General features: G+C 40.4%; 8 protein-coding genes across 8 annotated transcripts; 4 read left to right on the forward strand and 4 right to left on the reverse strand. All coding sequences in view use genetic code 6, as the record gives it.

The window, feature by feature from the left end:
* Nucleotides 1-683: 683 nt before the first annotated feature.
* SS50377_26052 (ABC transporter family protein) lies at nt 684-6,290 on the forward strand (the record flags this gene model as incomplete). Its single annotated transcript, XM_067909873.1, has 1 exon — nt 684-6,290. The coding sequence occupies one exon, from the start codon at nt 684-686 to the stop codon at nt 6,288-6,290; it is 5,607 nt and encodes a 1,868-aa protein (XP_067762629.1).
* A 1,005-nt stretch (nt 6,291-7,295) lies between these two features.
* SS50377_26053 (uncharacterized protein) lies at nt 7,296-7,583 on the forward strand (the record flags this gene model as incomplete). Its single annotated transcript, XM_067909874.1, has 1 exon — nt 7,296-7,583. The coding sequence occupies one exon, from the start codon at nt 7,296-7,298 to the stop codon at nt 7,581-7,583; it is 288 nt and encodes a 95-aa protein (XP_067762630.1).
* Nucleotides 7,584-7,902: 319 nt separating this feature from the next.
* SS50377_26054 (putative TPR repeat family protein) lies at nt 7,903-9,924 on the forward strand (the record flags this gene model as incomplete). Its single annotated transcript, XM_067909875.1, has 1 exon — nt 7,903-9,924. One exon carries the CDS (start codon nt 7,903-7,905, stop codon nt 9,922-9,924), a length of 2,022 nt encoding a protein of 673 aa, XP_067762631.1.
* Nucleotides 9,925-9,946: 22 nt separating this feature from the next.
* SS50377_26055 (uncharacterized protein) lies at nt 9,947-10,213 on the reverse strand (the record flags this gene model as incomplete). The annotated part of the gene is made up of 1 exon (XM_067909876.1): nt 9,947-10,213. The coding sequence occupies one exon, from the start codon at nt 10,211-10,213 to the stop codon at nt 9,947-9,949; it is 267 nt and encodes an 88-aa protein (XP_067762632.1).
* Nucleotides 10,214-12,002: 1,789 nt separating this feature from the next.
* On the reverse strand, nt 12,003-12,971 carry SS50377_26056 (Cysteine-rich membrane protein 1; the record flags this gene model as incomplete). Its single annotated transcript, XM_067909877.1, has 1 exon — nt 12,003-12,971. The coding sequence occupies one exon, from the start codon at nt 12,969-12,971 to the stop codon at nt 12,003-12,005; it is 969 nt and encodes a 322-aa protein (XP_067762633.1).
* Nucleotides 12,972-13,396: 425 nt separating this feature from the next.
* Nucleotides 13,397-13,855, reverse strand: SS50377_26057 (uncharacterized protein; the record flags this gene model as incomplete). The annotated part of the gene is made up of 1 exon (XM_067909878.1): nt 13,397-13,855. The coding sequence occupies one exon, from the start codon at nt 13,853-13,855 to the stop codon at nt 13,397-13,399; it is 459 nt and encodes a 152-aa protein (XP_067762634.1).
* A 2,309-nt stretch (nt 13,856-16,164) lies between these two features.
* SS50377_26058 (uncharacterized protein) lies at nt 16,165-16,515 on the reverse strand (the record flags this gene model as incomplete). Its single annotated transcript, XM_067909879.1, has 1 exon — nt 16,165-16,515. One exon carries the CDS (start codon nt 16,513-16,515, stop codon nt 16,165-16,167), a length of 351 nt encoding a protein of 116 aa, XP_067762635.1.
* A 10-nt stretch (nt 16,516-16,525) lies between these two features.
* Nucleotides 16,526-17,878, forward strand: SS50377_26059 (uncharacterized protein; the record flags this gene model as incomplete). The annotated part of the gene is made up of 1 exon (XM_067909880.1): nt 16,526-17,878. One exon carries the CDS (start codon nt 16,526-16,528, stop codon nt 17,876-17,878), a length of 1,353 nt encoding a protein of 450 aa, XP_067762636.1.
* Nucleotides 17,879-18,047: the final 169 nt, after the last annotated feature.

Here is an 18,047-nt window from a genome sequence, read left to right on the forward strand (position 1 = left end):
TATAGATCTGACGAATAAGCTATAAACTAAGTAAAAATAATGAATGTACCTCTAAATAAAATACTTTTGATTATTATTTAAGTACTTATTCATATTATATAATTAAAACTATAAACATTCTGAATTTTTATGTGATTTTAATATATTTTACTTGATGAAGTAGCGTATGTTTGCTTTACATTACTCTATATTATAGGGTAGTTATCATATCCCAGTATTATAATAATAAAAATATACAATTATTTTGTAGTTAAAAATAAATACGTTATATAATATAATGAAATATAGAAGAATGATTATGTTATTATTTAGGATAACTTATAAATTAGAGGTTGTTCATTTTTAGGTTTATTATTATATATTTGTGTAAAAATATTAGATATAAAAAATTAATTATTTTTTATTAAATAATTTAGTTAAAGTAGTATTAATTATAAATATGCAAAGCAATAATAATTTAATGAATGAATATAATACAATATACTTAATTTATAATATTTCTATGTAAAATTTTTTTAACTTATTATTAAATACAAGTTATTCTATATAAAAATTTCAATGAATTATATTTATTATCGAGTTAGATTATTATGACCTATAACTATATTAGTACTATTTTTTGACGAAGCATATATTTTATTTTGAGTATACATATAAATAGTTAAAATTAATTATTATACTAAATGAACAAGCCTTTAAGCTAGTTTTTCCTATTTAGGGCGAGGTCGCTGACAGTAATCGTGGTAGCATAACTCATTCTGCCACTTCTCATGGCGGTAGGGCTTTCCGGCATGATATTTCTCATCTCTAACAGTCTGTTTACTTCCAACTCAGTAAACATCGACATACCGACCTTGCCGAAACTTCCATAAAACGAAGATTTCGTTTATCTGTCAGCCTCTCCGAACACTGAGCTAACAAGAGATTTGCTGGACTTCGTTCTAGCGAAAAATGGCCTTAAGGGCCACCGAACGAGATTCTTCGAGTCTCCAGAGGAGGCAAATAGCTACTTCGCTAAGAAGAACCTTTTTACTAACCAAAGTTTTGATGTAGAATTTGCTAGGTAGGTATTCTGCGATGATGTATTGGAGGTAGCGGATACATGCAATTCCACATTTTTAGATACTTTCTAGGACGATCTACATAATAGGTATCCATAATATTCAGGTCCGCTCCTGAATGACGAAATATTCATTCATATTAACATTCTACAGTCAGAGGAAATGATTTAGAACATGCCGCTCAACCTTACGGTCGAGGTGGTTGTGAACAATTCGTTTTTAGAAAAATTACTGGTAGAATAGCCTGATCCATTGTTTTAGTAATTCACATTTGGTTGGAAGAAAGCATTTTGGACAGGTTACGGAATAGCTCTTTAGACGTAAATCGATTAGTATTTAGTAGATTATTTCGCAAAAGTAGACTATCATATTAGTTATAACTTTCTAGAGCCATTGAAACAACGCGTTGATAATCTGATGAATATCAACCTTCTTTTTAGCATCGCTAACTCGCTTTCGCTTACTGTTATCATTCTTATGGCAGCTTTCATCGCAACGCAGAACAGAGATAATATCCATGTGGTTCTTAAGCGGTTAGGAGTGCTCCATCATTCTTTCTATACTACTGCTATGGTTTTCACTTTTGTCCCAACCTTGGTATCCACTGAAACCTTCTTCGTCTTTGGCCACTATGTCGGCATATTGCCTTTTTCCGGTATTACTGTTGGTTTCTGCATGGTGGCGGCTCTGGCATCTGCTTTAATTATCTCGGTTGGTGTAAATTTTATATCTGTGATTTTTGGTAGCTAGCGCACGCGTGTAATTATTTTTGTGTGCATAATGTGTCTTGCGATGATCTTACTGCCCATAGTTTTCCACTAGGCTTTATTTTTCTCAACAACATTCTTCGATCCGTCCATGCTTCCTTAGGCTATTACCTGGACAGTTACCTTTCTAGTTCCGATTTTTGGAGTAGTCATGGTGTATGACTCCATGTATTTTGCGCTAAGCAAGGATATAAAGAGCTAGTATGTGAGTAGCTACATCTGGAAACCCTAATAAACGCTTGTTTCATTGAACTTCCTTACGACATAAGGTACCAAGTAATTCTTATGCATTCTCCAGAACATAGACGCTGGACATATATGCAAATATCAGCACGTGACCTACTGGCATCTCTACCTAGTGCTGGGATTCTCTGCTGCTTTCTTTTTCCTTTTCATTATCTACCTCGCCCATGTAATTCCTGAAAAGGGTTTCTATGGTCTGCATCCACTTTTCTTCTTGAAAAAGGACCTATGGTAATGGCGGAGGCTGGTGCCAGATTCTAACCATGTTAATCTGTAGAACATTTCTGTTACATATAAAGGAAAATGGAAAGTCTGGCGCCGTAGTAAAATAGTTGGCCTTGCTAACTGTAGTTTTTCGCTGTTAGAGGGATCCTCGGCAGTCATAGGCGAAACTTCCGCAGGAAAGTCAACCCTACTTGGGGCGATCGCCGGTGATGTTCAGTTGGACAGGTAGGCTTCTTGCAGCTCAACTGTTTTTGGAACATTCGACCTCACAAACTCGATTCATGCTTACTTGGTAAAGCCCTTTACCGGCTACTGCCCCTAAGACTTTAGCAACGTCTTCCTGGATATGTCGGTGTTGAATAATGTAGCGTTTTCCTTCAGCCTCAGACAATACCGGACTGGTGCTAAGATATCAATCGCCGAGTAGAGCGCTATCATCCAGGACCTTCTCGCGACTATAGGGCTAGATTCGCCGTCCGTTCAACGAAGAACCGCCAAGAGGCTCAGTGGCGGTATGCTGAGAAGACTCGCCTGCTGTAACGCCATCGTTGGCTCAAACAACCTCGTCATGTTCGACGAAATTTCGGCTGGGGTGGACCCAATATTGAAACGAAAGATCTGGGAGATTGTTCGCAAGATCGAATGCTCGGTAGTTTTGACTACACACGACATGACGGAGGTTGAGGAGATTGCGCAGAAAATCAACTTCATAGACCGCGGGGCGATATTCTAGCATAACCAAACGCTACCCCAGGTGCGGTCAATGTTTTAGGGCTACTCACTTACCTTCAACTTCGAGTCCGAGAACTTCACTGAATAAAAACTACGCGAGCTCTTTCCGTATGAATTTACTGTTATTGGTATTCGTCGACATTCTGTACAACTTGAGTTCAACGAAATATCCCAGTAGGTGCTTTTAGAGCTCCACTTATTATTAGAAATCCTAGAGCATGATAAAATAGTGTCTACTTATACCCTATAGAAATTTAAACTTTAAGATACTTATGTTAAGCTGTAAATGGAACTGTAAAAATAGGAGACTATAAAGTAACGAAAAACTTCGCGTGGTTACATAAATAATAAATTTATGGCTTTGGTGTAGAACATGTTTAGACTTGAATTTTTCTCTGGCCAAACATCGTTCATATATGCATTATTACTTTTAATGTCATTTATTGTTTTATTTCTTGGAGTGGCATATATATTACTTGTTAAGATGATAGGGCTCACCGGAGATGGAAATATTACAGTGCATTATCATGATACGAAATAATATTTATTTAATTAGTGCAATTTATAATGCTATAAGCATTATGGAAATAATTAAAATCTTATTAAAAATGTACTTAATTAATGTTTGTAAGAAAGGCCGAAAGAATTATTTACCTTTAATATACTCGAACACCAATATTGTATTTACTATGCGACATTTTTGGGACTTGATTATTATTCTCGATCTACTACTTCATTAGGTGACTATAGATAATCTCATTAGGATATGGTATTTAACTATTTAGTAGTTGATCCTCTCAAGCGTAATGATTTGCTTCCATAAATTTCAAAGTAAACATAAAATAAACTTTTAGATCAATCTTTCTAATTAGAAGATTTTGACTATGATAAGTTGTACGAAAATAGTAAAGTCGTAAACCCGTTAAAATATCCTGATTTAGCTCCTCTTTAATAGCTGGTTATAGGCAATCATTATATTAGAAATGAGACCGGATGCTATAATTTAGAATATTGTAAGTAAACTTGTATTAACAGAGATAATTAATTTTTAAAATGTGGGGAATAACCTAAATTGATATAATGTATATAATAATGTATTCAAGAGTTTAAATGTGATTATTAATCAAAATTTGTTATAAGAAATTAAAATATCAATGTATTTAATACTTCCGCTTAAGCAATTTATCATTATAATATTGTAGGTAAAAATTCTCATATAAAGTTTAATGGAAATAATACACTACCTACTACAGATATATTAAACTAGTTATACAATAATCTTTACTCATCTGGTATAGTAGAATTCAATAAATAAAATAGTAAGTATGTTAATATTTAAATCTCATTACTACTGCCATTAAACATATTTTGGTATGGTGCAAATGCATTAGAAGTTTAACTGGCAGACAATTTATCGTATAAATGTGATGGATTATATATTAACGAGACATAACTATCATATATAAGAGCCAGAGGGATAGATAGGTCGATATGGATAAATGATACTATTGTGAGACTACCATGTAATCCTCCGGTTGTATTTTATGATATAGGAAATAATATGTTAACTCAACAAACCTCCGCATTATTTAGAAAGTATCTTTTTGCCAATTCAATCGATTATTCTCCTTGGAACTTCACTTATTCTATATAATAGAGCGAGATGCCAGGTTTTTCGAATGTAAGCATTTAGCCGAATATGGAGATAAATAATTCTAATGAGATTACTAATTTAATAACAATAGTAGTTTTACTGATAGGAGGCTTTTTGCCTCTATTTTTTACAGGCCAGCTTGCGGGTATGGATTGTGATAATGCAGTCAACAAACTCTTCCACTTCCACAATGTGAAGATGACGCTATTGTTTCTTGCCCATTCGACATTTTACACCATTGTTGCTTTGATAATGGCGTTGGCTACGCTTCTGATTATTGCGATCATATGCTATCCCATTTTAGCAAATCTACCCAATCCGGGATTTGTAGTAGGCCTGTATATTATGCAGGCTCTAGCGTGTGTCCCAACTGGTATTTTGATGGGAAAGATTCTGAACTCCGGGAAGTATGCGGCTGTGGTATCGTTATTAATTACTATCTTTGCTGTCGTATTCTAGATAATGACAATAGCATCGGATTCATTTGCCCAGATAATCTCTATTGTGATACCGGCATATGGTTTCTGCTACATTATATCCTTGGTAATACATCATCAAGTGGTGTAATAGAAATTATATGTAACGATTTTTATCTCATACTTTTTGTAGTTCTTTGTATTTTTCCTTGTCGCATAGAAAAACAGAATTATGTTCATCATAAAAGTGATCCTAAAATTTAAAAAGACTAGGTCTGAGGTTGCTCTTCTAGATACGCATGTGATCGAGTATTATGGCGACGCTAGCTTCTTCGACGTATAAAATGTTACGCATTAGTATGAAAGATCCTAATTTGCGCTTAAGGACGTGTCCTTTTCAGTGAAAGAGAACTGCGTGTTTGGGCTTCTGGGTTCGAACGGGTCGGGGAAGAGCACCCTTATGCACTCCTTCGCGGGAATCATATAGATTGATCAAGGTGCAGCGGTAATTGGTCCATATGACCTTTATAAAACATACCACAAGTACAAGAGCTTCACCATGGTGCCGCAGCACGATATATTTTATGAAAGTCTCACCATTTCCTAAATTGTGCAGCTATTCTCCATTTTCAACGAAACCAGCCAAGTGGATCAAATTTTGGAGCTACTGGACCTGAGCGCTATCAGGAATGCTCTGATTTCCTCGCTTTCTGGAGGAATTCGTCGAAAGCTATCTCTCGCAATCGCTCTGACTAGCAAGGCAAATATAATCGCATTGGACGAGCCCTCGACAGGTTTGGGTGCGCTTACTAAATAGGTAATTCAGGTTGCCACCTAGAAGCTGATTCATCTAGGTAAAACCGTTATCATCACTACGCACGACCTGAGCGAGGTGGCTTAACTGGTCGACGATGTTGTTTTGCTGAAAGACGGTCGCATTAACTACTGCGGCAGTGTGGACAACATGCGGGAGAAAAATTGCTTCCAGGTGCAAATTTCTGTGAGGCGTGATGAATTTAGGGTCAAATTTGCGTAATACACTAGAGGCGAGAGGGACGATTACTTCGTCCTATTTGGGCTGAAGATGAGCCGGGTGGTCTAGTGGGCGATTGACAACGAAGTAGCATCGGAAAGCTATGATGTATGCGAGATAGACTTGGAGGAGGACTTCATGCGCTTGATCGGGGAGTGAAAAATGTTTTAGTGGAGTTGGTGGCATGGGAAGCTACATACGCCAAACTAATTACCTTCTGCTATCAAAAGTATAAATTTATCGATAACACTAAATTTTAGAGGACTTCCGGTACCAGAGAGTGAAAATTTGGCATCAATATGATTATACATTATAATTGTGCATCAATATCCTAGTAAATTCTATGTTATGCAATTTCGTAATTAGCTTCGAAATGCTTACCAAATTCATGCTTTATAAATGTATAATCTTAATCTAACACTATTCAGTTAATCAGTCGCTAGATAAATATCTATCATTAATTGATCCCTGAAATATTAGCATAATAGTGACAAGGTAATTCCTTTAATCTTAGTTAATAACATCAATACACCAATAAGCTGCAAATTTTGTACTAGTACTTGCGTTAACCCATTATTACTAAAGTTACACATTTTGACTAATTATAAGATTATTATTTAATATAAATGATTATAGTAATAGGCCTATCAATAAAATAAGTAAATTATCTATATAGTTATGAATATTCTATTAATTATTTACTTATTCAATTTATTAATAATTATTCACTAAATATATATTTGGTGGTAATATTCAAAAAATCGTATGTGTGAGTTTCTAACTGTGTACCTATATTAAATATAGTTAACTGTAGTATTAGTTTCATAATATATTAAGCAGTCTCAATTATATACAACAGCTTAATGCCAAAATCATATATGTAATGCGTTTTTATATTTAAAAAATTATTGATATTATTATTAAAATCATTATTTATGTTAATCTAAAATAGAGCTAATAAGTATACTTAGTCAAAATATTTTCTGCTAGTAAAAATAGAATAAAATGTTAAATTCTGCTTTAAATATATATGATAATCAACTATTCTGTAAATAATTAAAACTTCTAAATACTGCTTTATATACATACTATAAACTCATAGTAGAAACGAAAGTTTTATTATCACCTGTACAACTAATAAATCATCTTAAACTTTATTAAATAATGGGAAACTGTATTACCAAACTATAAGAACGACCATAAAATGCTAAATTTAAGTAGTTCTGGCATAAAGCAAATACTAACTATAAGAAAATAGGATATCTAGACAACTGTCATGTTGCAACTGAAAGTTGTACCTCCCAGGGAGGTGTCACTCAACTTATAAACTATTCTATGATAAACTTGTCAATATAGGAAGCTGAAAGCCTGTCAATCCAAGATCCACGCACTGGTCTACACAGCCTACGACAGTCCTTTGACGGTGTCAGTATGCTCGAAACTTGCATGTGAAATACGATTTAATAAGTAGTTTATTTATTTAACTTGCTATTATAAATCATATTACTTATACTAGCTATACTGCTATTGCAACTTATTTATGTGCCTTAATTATATTGTTCTATTACAATCAGTAAAGTTATACAGATAAAAGTTTTCAACTCCGTATCTTTACCATCAAATTATCATTATAGCACTAACTACCCAATCTTAACACCCTTTCGCATCTTTTCCTACTATTAGATCTTCATCACTAGCCAAAATACACAAAATAACTTATTATTATATCCTTACTATGTTATTATTTCCACCACACCAATTCCTACCAAAAATGCAGTAACTCTATCAGGTCCCTGAAGGCCAGCTCACGCGCACTATCTACAAGCACATTGAAAACCAAGAGTTCGACGAGGCTATCAACGTCCTGAAGCTCCAGCTTCAGATGTTCCCCAACAACTCGCCAGCGTGCTCCATTTTAGCCTACTGCTACTACCACAAGGGCGAATTCGACCTCGCAATTCCTCTCTACGAGCAACTGGTCAAGAAATACCCAGACTCCGAGCGCTACCAGCTATCGCTAGCGAACTCGCGCTACAAGGCCGATATGCTCGTCGAGGCGCTCCAGCTCAAAATCGACTCGCACGACGCGGACGTTCTGAGGGCGTACTGCAAGCACGATATCGACGATTCTAACGCCCTCCAGAACCTCGTCGAAAAGCTCACAAAATCGCCCACCGACGACCCGCGCGTCTTCGCTCTGAAGGCCAATTTGCTCCTCAAACAGGAAAAGTTCCAGGAGGCCATCGACCTCTACGACGCAGCGAACGAAATATGCCCGGACCCGCGAATTTTCTACGCAAAAGCCGTCGCTTTCTACCGCCAAAGCGACTACCCGCACTGCCTGAAAACGCTCGGCGATTTGGTCGATTTGAGCGCCAAGAAGTACCCGGAACTCGTCCAGGCGGCGCAGAGCTTCAACGGCGCAGGAGAAGTGGAAAGTCAAACTGTAATTCAGAATCTGAACCATTTGCTCGGTTCTGCGCTCATCGACGCCTTCAACTTAAAGGCGTCAATTGAGTGGAATTTGGGCGACGAATACGCCGCAAATCGCGCTCTGAAGAGCATGCCGTATCGCAAAGAGGAGGATTTGGATCCTGTTACACTGCACAATTTGGCGCTCAGCGAGATGATGCATTAGCCGAGTTAGGCCGTCAAAAAGCTCCAATTTCTGATTCAGGTGCCGCCTTTTCCGGTGGAGGCATTTCAGAACTTGATAAATATCTACATTCAGCACGGTTTGTTCGATCTGGCGGCTGATTTGATGGCTGAAAATTAGCAGCTGAGCCAGGCGAGTTTGGAGCCCGAAAAGCAAGCATTTTTCTAGGCAGTCGTTTAGAGCATCGCGAGCCCAGAAGAAGCGTATTCGCAGTTGGATCAGCTGAAGCAGAGATATGCTAATCAGCTTAGACGAATTCGTTAGGAAATCACGCAAACGCGCTCAAAATCGTCCAAAAACAAGCAAGCGGCGGACGAATTTACCGGAAGATTCAACACGAACGAGGCGAAAACGATGTCTAAAGAGGAGATTGCGGTCAACACGCTGCTGCAGCAATATGAACAAAAGCTCGGGATCTTCATTCCCGTGATTACCTGGCAAACGTCGATTTTGTACAATTTGAAGCGCTACAAAGGCGCGTATCACATTATTTGCCAATACGAAGATTTGATCGAGGATCACCCCTCCTACAAGATCAATTAGGCCAATATTCTATTTGCCAATGAAGATTACGCGGACGCGCTCGAAAAGTACCAGGAGGTCGTCGATACGCTCGGCCAGGAGAACATTTTAGACGTTCCGGCCATCGCGGTGGCGAATCTCTGCGTTTGTTACGTGTTGAACTCTCAGAACAACTTAGCCGAGCAGCTGATGCAGAAGGTGGACACAGCGCAGACATAAATAACGAACGTTTCGCCTGAATCGTCGAACCAGCTCCTGCATTTGTCGATAACGAACATCGTGCTGGGCGCACTCTACGCGATCAATCAGAACATGCCGTTCGGTATTAGGCGTATAATTGCGGCCATGGAGCCCACGAGCGAGAAGCTCAGCCCCGACTCTTGGCTGTACGTCAAAAGGCCGCTCGTGAGCCTCGCGGAGGCCTGCTCGATGAATCTGGGCGGCCCCGCCGAGGAGCAGCTCATCGACCATGTTCTGCTGTTCCTGGACGAGGTCATCAAATACGGCGAGGAAATGAGCATTAACCCCACGGCAGTCGGGTTCGCGGGTGTGACTGAAAAGAACATCAGCGAGGAGGCCAGGGCGCTCAAATCAATCTATTTGCAGTTGATGTGATGGCTTAATTTTGAAATTTTGTTCACTCGGCGGAGGCTTCGCTCAAGTATATGAGCTCTTCGCCTTCTAGAAGCGAAATCGCGCTAAAAATTGACTGGATAGGGCTCAGGTCGATCCTGTTCGCCTCGTCGTCACGGTAGAATGAGGTGGTGTTGTTCTTGGTTTCAGGGCAGAAAACGAGCTATTTTATTGCACTTTCGCTATTAGCTACATCACTTGTATCACACGATTTTTCCAGCTCACTCAGAGCATCTGCCATGGCCTCTACGTATGACTTGCTGGCTCCCATTTAATAATTTAAAATGTCGACTTTATTATGTCAGAGTAAGCGATTCTAGATGGCAAAGTACATAATCCATAGAAATTTTTACGACTCCAAAATGTATATAACTTTCAATAAGTAACTGTTTATTATTAGAAAAAAGCCGTAAAAGTCATTTGATAATAATTCTTCATAATAAGCTGTGCTTGTTAAATAAAATGTTTGATAACGCTATAGAACTAAGAGGAAATTAAAATTTTGTATCAATAATATTAATGAGGCTGAGATAGATATCTATATATAATTTAAATGGGAAAGTAGGTTAAATAACCAATTTTAATCTTTGCAAGATTTAGGCGTAATTGAATTAGGAGTTACTTTTAATAGTGTATATCAATAATATAAACTATTGAAATTCTATATCACTCATTTAAATATGGGATCTCGCCTAACACTTCACGGCAGGTAGTCGGCAACGCAAAGGTCGCCTCTGGGGCTCTGCCGTTCGTAGTAGGCCTTCAAATTATGATATGCCTCAGGGCTGAGCCTGGTTTGCTGGAGGATGGCGTTGACGGTCAGGTCGTGGGCTAGCCGGATGCTGTCCATTTTTTTTGTGTAGTAGGCTGGACCCTATATATACTTTATTGTTGTATTGGAAATGTAGATATTAAAAATTATGAGTATTCCTGAAATGATGTATATCTTGATAATTTATACTAATACTTCTTTTTTGTTGTTTATGCTGTGTAATAAAATAATACATAATGAGTATTAATAAGATACATTTTGCAAAGAAGCCGATTAGTGATTACAATACAACTATTCAGCTTAACAATATTTTTATTTGCTACTTAATATAGTTATTACTGGTGCTGGCGAACCTTTCCGATAAATTACTTCAATTATTAGTGTATTATACTATAATCAGTATATTCATTTTAGAAATGCATAATTTTATTATGAGTACTATCCTTGGCCCACACCCAGTAAATAATTCTAATATTATCACTGTAAGCTTGTATATACTTAATAAACAAAAATCTAGCTCTTGTCTGAGTTTGTTACTCAGCCTAGTACTTGCTAGTTCTTCAAATTCAGTATGATCACTTTACGCGTTATACAATAAAGTATTACGGACCGATACATATAAGATCGTATACAATAGATAAATAATTATTTTGTTTATAATTATAGTGATATTATTGCTAACTAAACTTGTAAAGTATAATGAGAGGTAACATTCAAGGTTTTTAAATACGCTTATATATCAAACCTGTATTAAATGGTAATTGTTGATTTTATTGTATAAATTATATTATTATTCTAACGGACTCATTATAAACTCAATCATTTACTTAACCTTCAGAAACAAAAATGAAAATTTTATCTAAACGTTTTTCGATATAAATACCTAAGCTGATTGGATTCCTAGTAGACTAAATATATCATAGAGCCAACATAGTGGTTGATATCTCAGATAAATTTACGGAAGCATAGCGTCCAGTATTTCCCTAGTTGGTCATACCGCACTGTAGTTCTAAATTCAGGACTTATTGGCTGGCAATGACCATTTATGCAGCACAGTCGTATGCACATGAAATAAGGGTAGCCATACCTAATGGGGGGCTAGCCGATTTAAATTAACTATCCTACTAATTCAGTTACTAGTATCAAAATAAGCACTTAGGTCTTAGTAGGCATAGAAGAAGTTAACGACAATCCCAGTTAAGATTTATCACTTAGTACTTATTTGCGGTTTATAATTGATAAACCAAGTTCGCCCAACGTTAAGTCAAGCCAATCTAAAAGTAAAATATCACTTCTTACCTTTCTTGACGAAGTAGTAAGCCAGACCGCCGCCCACTGCGCCGACGACCACTAGGACCGCGATCACGATGCCCGCCACGGCGCCCCCGGAGAGCTTGTTGGATGAGGATGGGTCTACGTCATTAAAGCAGAATTCGCCTACCTTGGAATAGCCAGGGGCGCATTCATCGCATTTATTCTCTTTGAGGACGTACCCGGGCAGGCAGGTGCCGCAGGTGGTGGGGGCCTTGGGTTTGCAGGCAGATTCGTCAAAATCGTAGTTAGTGTCATCAATGCAGCCAGTGCATACTCCCTTAGCTCCATCAGCACAGGTGCACAGGGTGTCGGTGCAGGTTCCTGGGGCGGGTACGGGAACGACGGGGCAGGCGAGGCAGTTCTTGGCATCAGCGCCACAATTGCATGCGGTCTGCTACCCAGCAGTTCCACAGGAAGCGGCAGCAGAACTTATACAGGTCTTATTTACAGGTAAATTCGCACAAGGTGCGGTGCAGGTCTGGTCGGTGTTCATCTCGTCGGTGTTCTTGCAAGTGATGCACTTAGTGAGGCTGCTGCAGTTGCCGCAGGTGGCGGCGCAATCCGAGCAGACGTTTCCGGTGGCCTTGATCTCGCAAAACTTAGTATCTGCACAAGGTTTTGTGTCGTCGCACGCGTTTACGATGGCGCCTTTGGCAACACAGGCATCAGCCTTAACTTCATATCCTTCGGCGCAGGCAGTGCACTTGTCGGCGGCAGAGCAAGTAGTGCAGTTTGCGGAGCAGGCCTTGCACTCGTTGGCGTCCAGAAAGAATGTGGTCTTGCAGCCGGTGCAGGTGTCGGGAGCAGCGGCAATGCAGAGATTACAGTTTCCGATTGTAGAGGTGCAGTCGACGCAGTCAGCTGGGATAGCGTTTGTAGCATCAACGGGACATGCCTTCATCTCTGGGCAAACTTTTTCAGCGTTATCGCACTTTTCATCCATTCTTGGAGTTTTAATAAAGATGCGGTTTCAAAAAAATTCCCTCTATTAGTTAATTATATACCTGAAGATAATTGCAAAAAATAAAAGTTACTAGTATTACCTTATTGCCCGTTTTATTACTTCAGAAAAACTATATTAATATAACTAATAGCATTAATTAATGATATATAAAATGTAATATAATTTGCATAAGTTGTGAGTATAATATATAATACCAAATTACTTTCACATCACAATACCAAAAACAGGTATTATGCAGAAATACACACTAATGTGCACATATTAGGTGGAAACAAGTTCGCGGATAAGGCGTGCAACAACATTGGGAAAATGGGGAGGGTAGTAGGAGTTGGAATTCAGGTACGTAAATTGAGTATACTTGGCCCACTAGCCACAAGGAGCACATATAGTTAAACATTTCAAGTTCAGTTAAAGGCTTAGAAACTAGCCAGCCCACCAGCTATCGCTACATAGACGATCGCTGAATCGGTGCATCTAAAATATTGCAGCGCCTCGAAACTAATCAGCAGGTCAGTTTACCCCACTGTGCTTCCTTTCCCATCTACAGCACCACCCTACCAGCGCCTCCCTACTTGGTCGCACGGGTGGCCAAAGCCGTGTTCGCAGCGGAGCACATTTTCCCGAACCATCTGCAGCTTCATTTCCACTAACCTCATAATCAACTCAGCACCACTGCAGCATCGCCAAGGCCGCAGAACCACTTCGGCTCCCAGTTAGCCAGCAGTCATTCTGCGAGATAAAGTATACTTGTATTATATACTATATAAACATTTTCTTGGATTTCTTATTTTTCCATTCTCTGCTGCCATGCCTTCTGACGCCCAGCAGCTACAATAATTTGATAGCATAGCAATCAAAGTCATTATATTATGTTTTCACATAACTTAAATTCCAGGCGTGCAGGCTGCGACTGCTGCTTTAAAATTTATGTGGCTCCCCACTGCAATTTTACCAAATTGGCTGATTAGCTGCATGCGATAGGCTGTGTACTACTATGCTAATTTTCTAATCTCACGTCAAACATTATTTAAACCCTCCAACCGGCTCCTGGTACTGCCCTAGATAAGCACCCTCCGTTCAAGGTTCAGCGTACCGTGATAGTTTGGGAAGTGCAGTTTTGATACACTAAATAGGTGTAGAAGGAATGTAAGGCATATCCTGTATCTCATCCAAAAATGGGTAGATTTATTTTTCTGACTAAAAGCTACCGATTTGCTCGAAGCGTATCCACGATGGGCTAAGCGTTGCAGGCATGAGAGATGCGCTACTGAGGGAAGATACTTACATATGTGCACTTTTACGCACGTGATAAAATTCAAGTTACTACCAAATGGAGCATTAGGATTATTTTTAACTGAGGAAAGCTTATTTTAACCTGGTGGATTGGTAGTGCTGAAAGCTATTAAATTGGCGCCATCATGTTATTTATATGCCTTACAGCAGTAAGTAAGTTCCAGAAGGTAGTGTTTTATTAGTTCCCCCAACGGGCAGAACTTCAGATACAAGTAATATTATCAACCCAGCAATTCCAGAACTGTCTGATAAAGCATATTAAATTTTATCTCGAACTCCGCTCCAAAGCGCACATAGGACCTCGAAATTCCCAGAATCCGTACCGCGCTCTCCTGCCCTCTTCTTATCTCACAAAACCAACTCCGCTCCAATTAACCTGAAAGCAAGAAAACTGTAAATTTAGGGCTAGGTCCACGAAAGTGCAGCCAGCATTTCCCTCTGAATTCGACCTGCACAGACACTTTTTAGCATCAAACCGAGAATGAATTCTAGAATTTCTTTGCTAATGCGGCGCATTGGCGGGTGCAATGCACGATTTACGTCAATTTGAGCAGTTTGTGCACTTCCAACTCGGCATCTTTTCCCTTCCACATAAACTATCGTATCTATTAATTACAATCTCCGCCACTCTAAATAGTCATTACAAGCTTCAGCTGCAGACGCTGCTGGTTAGTTTATTAGAGGTTATCGTATCTGGTCACCACGAAGAGCGATCATGCAAATGCCGCCCATGGAAGCGATTCAGCGACGTTCTCTTAGCAGGTGCTCGGAGCGCGGAACGGAATGAACTAGACAGCATTTTCTGGAGTTTTTGCGGTTTCTGGTTTTGGGTGTGCAGGGGAGCGACGGGAGGATTTTGGACGGTCTGGTGTAACTGGGTGATGCAGGGTGGTTGGAGGGTCATAATTGCGATTTGGGTATATTGGACACAGCTGCGACTCGCCGGGTGTTACGCGTCCGGAGGGTGGAAAAGAGGACGCCGTGGGCTGGCAAGGCGTTTAGTAGATTTGGGAAATACTAAGAATACCCATATTACGATCAATATTGCATATTATAATTATGGAACGTGCGTCTAAATGGCTTGATTTCGATACCATCTGGATATGACTCGCGCGCTGCCGAATTGATGCTCTAGAGTATATTGTACCATAAGTAATAAATTTTCCACTTCATTCGTAAAAATGAAACCTCTGCTAGGTATTTTGCGGTTTTCTTCTAGCTATTAGGCATATAAGGTTTCTGGGTAAGGTGCTATGTGTTCCAGCTCACTTTTCGACCAATGAACTGAATATTGTCATATTTGCAATTGGGTAGATGAAAAACTTGTGGCTGTTATTGTTCCTGAGTACAATCGTGTTGCGCGCTAGTGCAGCATGAATCTAGATTCTATCTTGGAAATTTTGGCTCAATTTGTGTACTAAGATCATTTGCTTGCAATGTTGCGTTAAAGCGATATTTTTATCCGTAAATATGCATTAGTATAATCATAGAACTATCATCTAATTATCTAATGCAAACTCAAGCAAATCGCATAACTAGCCATCCCATTTAGCCTATAATTTACTATTTATACCCTATTTGAGCAATCTCTACAGCCTAAATAGCTGGCTCTCAAGCATCAGGCCTACCATAATTTCTGCGAGATCAAGTTTATTAGCCTTTCTAGTAAATTGTTCCCAACCATAACTTTCACCATCACATCATGATCAACCTAATATTTTCCCTAATATCATATATGTGCAGCTGTCCTTTCCCCCTTCTGGTACTCTGACTCTGAGCTATTTTATCACACTTACTGCTTTCCATCAATGATACCCATTCTATTTATTCCTGATATCTGGTATCAAACATCCTTCCTCCTCCCTAAAGACTCTGAAGGTCACAGAAAATCAAATATTATCACCCATTTAACATCAGCTGCGCCTTCATCATCTATATTTTTACCTACAGGGCTTTCCACGATCGCATACCCGAGCACCGCGATCTGAAAACTAAACCATGTCGCACCGATAAGCACAACCAGGATCTGCTCCCAGTAGATTTATGGAAGTCGGGCGCTTAGAACTAGGTTATCTGCCAGGAACTTATGGTCAATGGTCACATACAGCGCCGCCGGTTTCTCGTGCAGCTAGTTCGTTCGATTTTACATTAGTTATCTCGTAGCAGTACTGCCCGCCTACATCTGAAGGCCGCTGCTCCCACACGAACTAGTAGGGGACACCGCGATCATTGTCACAGAGATGGTCTGGTTTCGGTCCACCCAGGGGATCGGCTGGGCCGCTATGGAAGTGGAACGGTCGAACAAAATTAGGGTTGGGCTGCGGTACATCCCCTGTGTCGCTTATCTTGGAGTCTTCTTCAAGTAGAGTGGTATCCTCCCTGGTATACTAGATATAGAGGTACTAGGCGCTCCGCCTGCCGTCCATCGCGATGGTGAGGTTCCCGCCGAACTCGGTGGCGTTCTCCGCATTCGCAGTATTCAGTATTACGCTCCCGTTCCACTCTGGCAGGCTGGGCACCTCGCTGACCAATTTGTAAAACTGCGTCGTGACGCCCTGGATCTGCAGCAGAGCGCGGTCGTAGACGTGTTGCTGGCAGTTCACCGCACCCGCGTTGGCGGCGAAGGTGACGTTCACATGGTCCTGGAAGGCGCTCAGCGAGATGACCGAGTAGCAGTCGGCGTCACCTTCTAGCTCTTCTACCAGCGCTTCACCGGTGAGGTAGGTGGCAGAGGCGACCGGCATGTCGACTGCGGCGGTCTTTCCGGTATTCCTCTCCACCGCGACCGCGAGCTGGAAGTGGACCGCGCTCTCCAGATTGCTGTTCGCCACGTTGAGCACCTCCCCGTTCACGACGAGCTGCACCCACGGGCAGTCCTGGGGCACGCTCCCTATCGGGGGCTTGCACTTCCTGCGCGCCATCAGCGCCCTCACGGCGTCGGAAAGCTGCAGCAGGCAGAGGAACGGGGCCCGGTGAAGACTATCTTCTCGGGGAAGTAGCGAATAGTGTAGCCGAGCAGGCAGCTCCGCGCGCCAAGAGACTGCACCAGGTAGATGCCGGGCGAGAACGCCATCTGGACCTGCTCGGCGTGGAAGTCGAACTGGATACTCGCTATGGAGGCCAGGGCCGCATCCTGGCACGCCCGCTGCCGACCTTGCTAGCACGCGCGGCAGCTATCTGCATCCAGCGGCAGTGCAGAGGGCGGTGGGCACTCGAGGCGGAGCACCAGCGGGCTCGTGGCCGAGAAGGCGATGCTGCTGGCGACGAACACCGTTCGCCCCAACGTGAGGGTGGGAACCGCGAACCGGCCGTCCAGGTAGCGGCAGATGGCGGACTGTAACGCCAGTGGCTGCGCCGTGAAAGCGGAGGGGGCCGAGTCGAAGCAGGTGAACTGCAAAAGGTGGAGCATTGAGTCTTGCGTAATAGTGAAGAACCAGTAAAATTTATAGGCTTGCCTATATTAATACTTGCGAAAATGTATTTTTAGGTGCAAAATAATAGAATCCAGATAGTAAAAAGTGTATATTAAATATACTTATTATCGTAAAATAAAAGGCTATCATAGCGAAACTAAATTTTACTGTTTCCATTGAAAATGATTCTAATGGAGTGACAACAACTATTATTGATAGAACAACGCATTTTTCTCGCAATAATCAATTTAGGTTAGCGATATTTGGAGTAAAAATTATAAAGTCATTTGTAGTATATATTAGGGTTGGGTAAAGAGATTTAAGTTTTGTTGAAGGAATTTGTAAAAGT

This window comes from Spironucleus salmonicida, chromosome 6, assembly GCF_000497125.1.
Source record: "Spironucleus salmonicida strain ATCC 50377 chromosome 6, whole genome shotgun sequence".
NCBI lineage: Eukaryota > Fornicata > Diplomonadida > Hexamitidae > Spironucleus > Spironucleus salmonicida.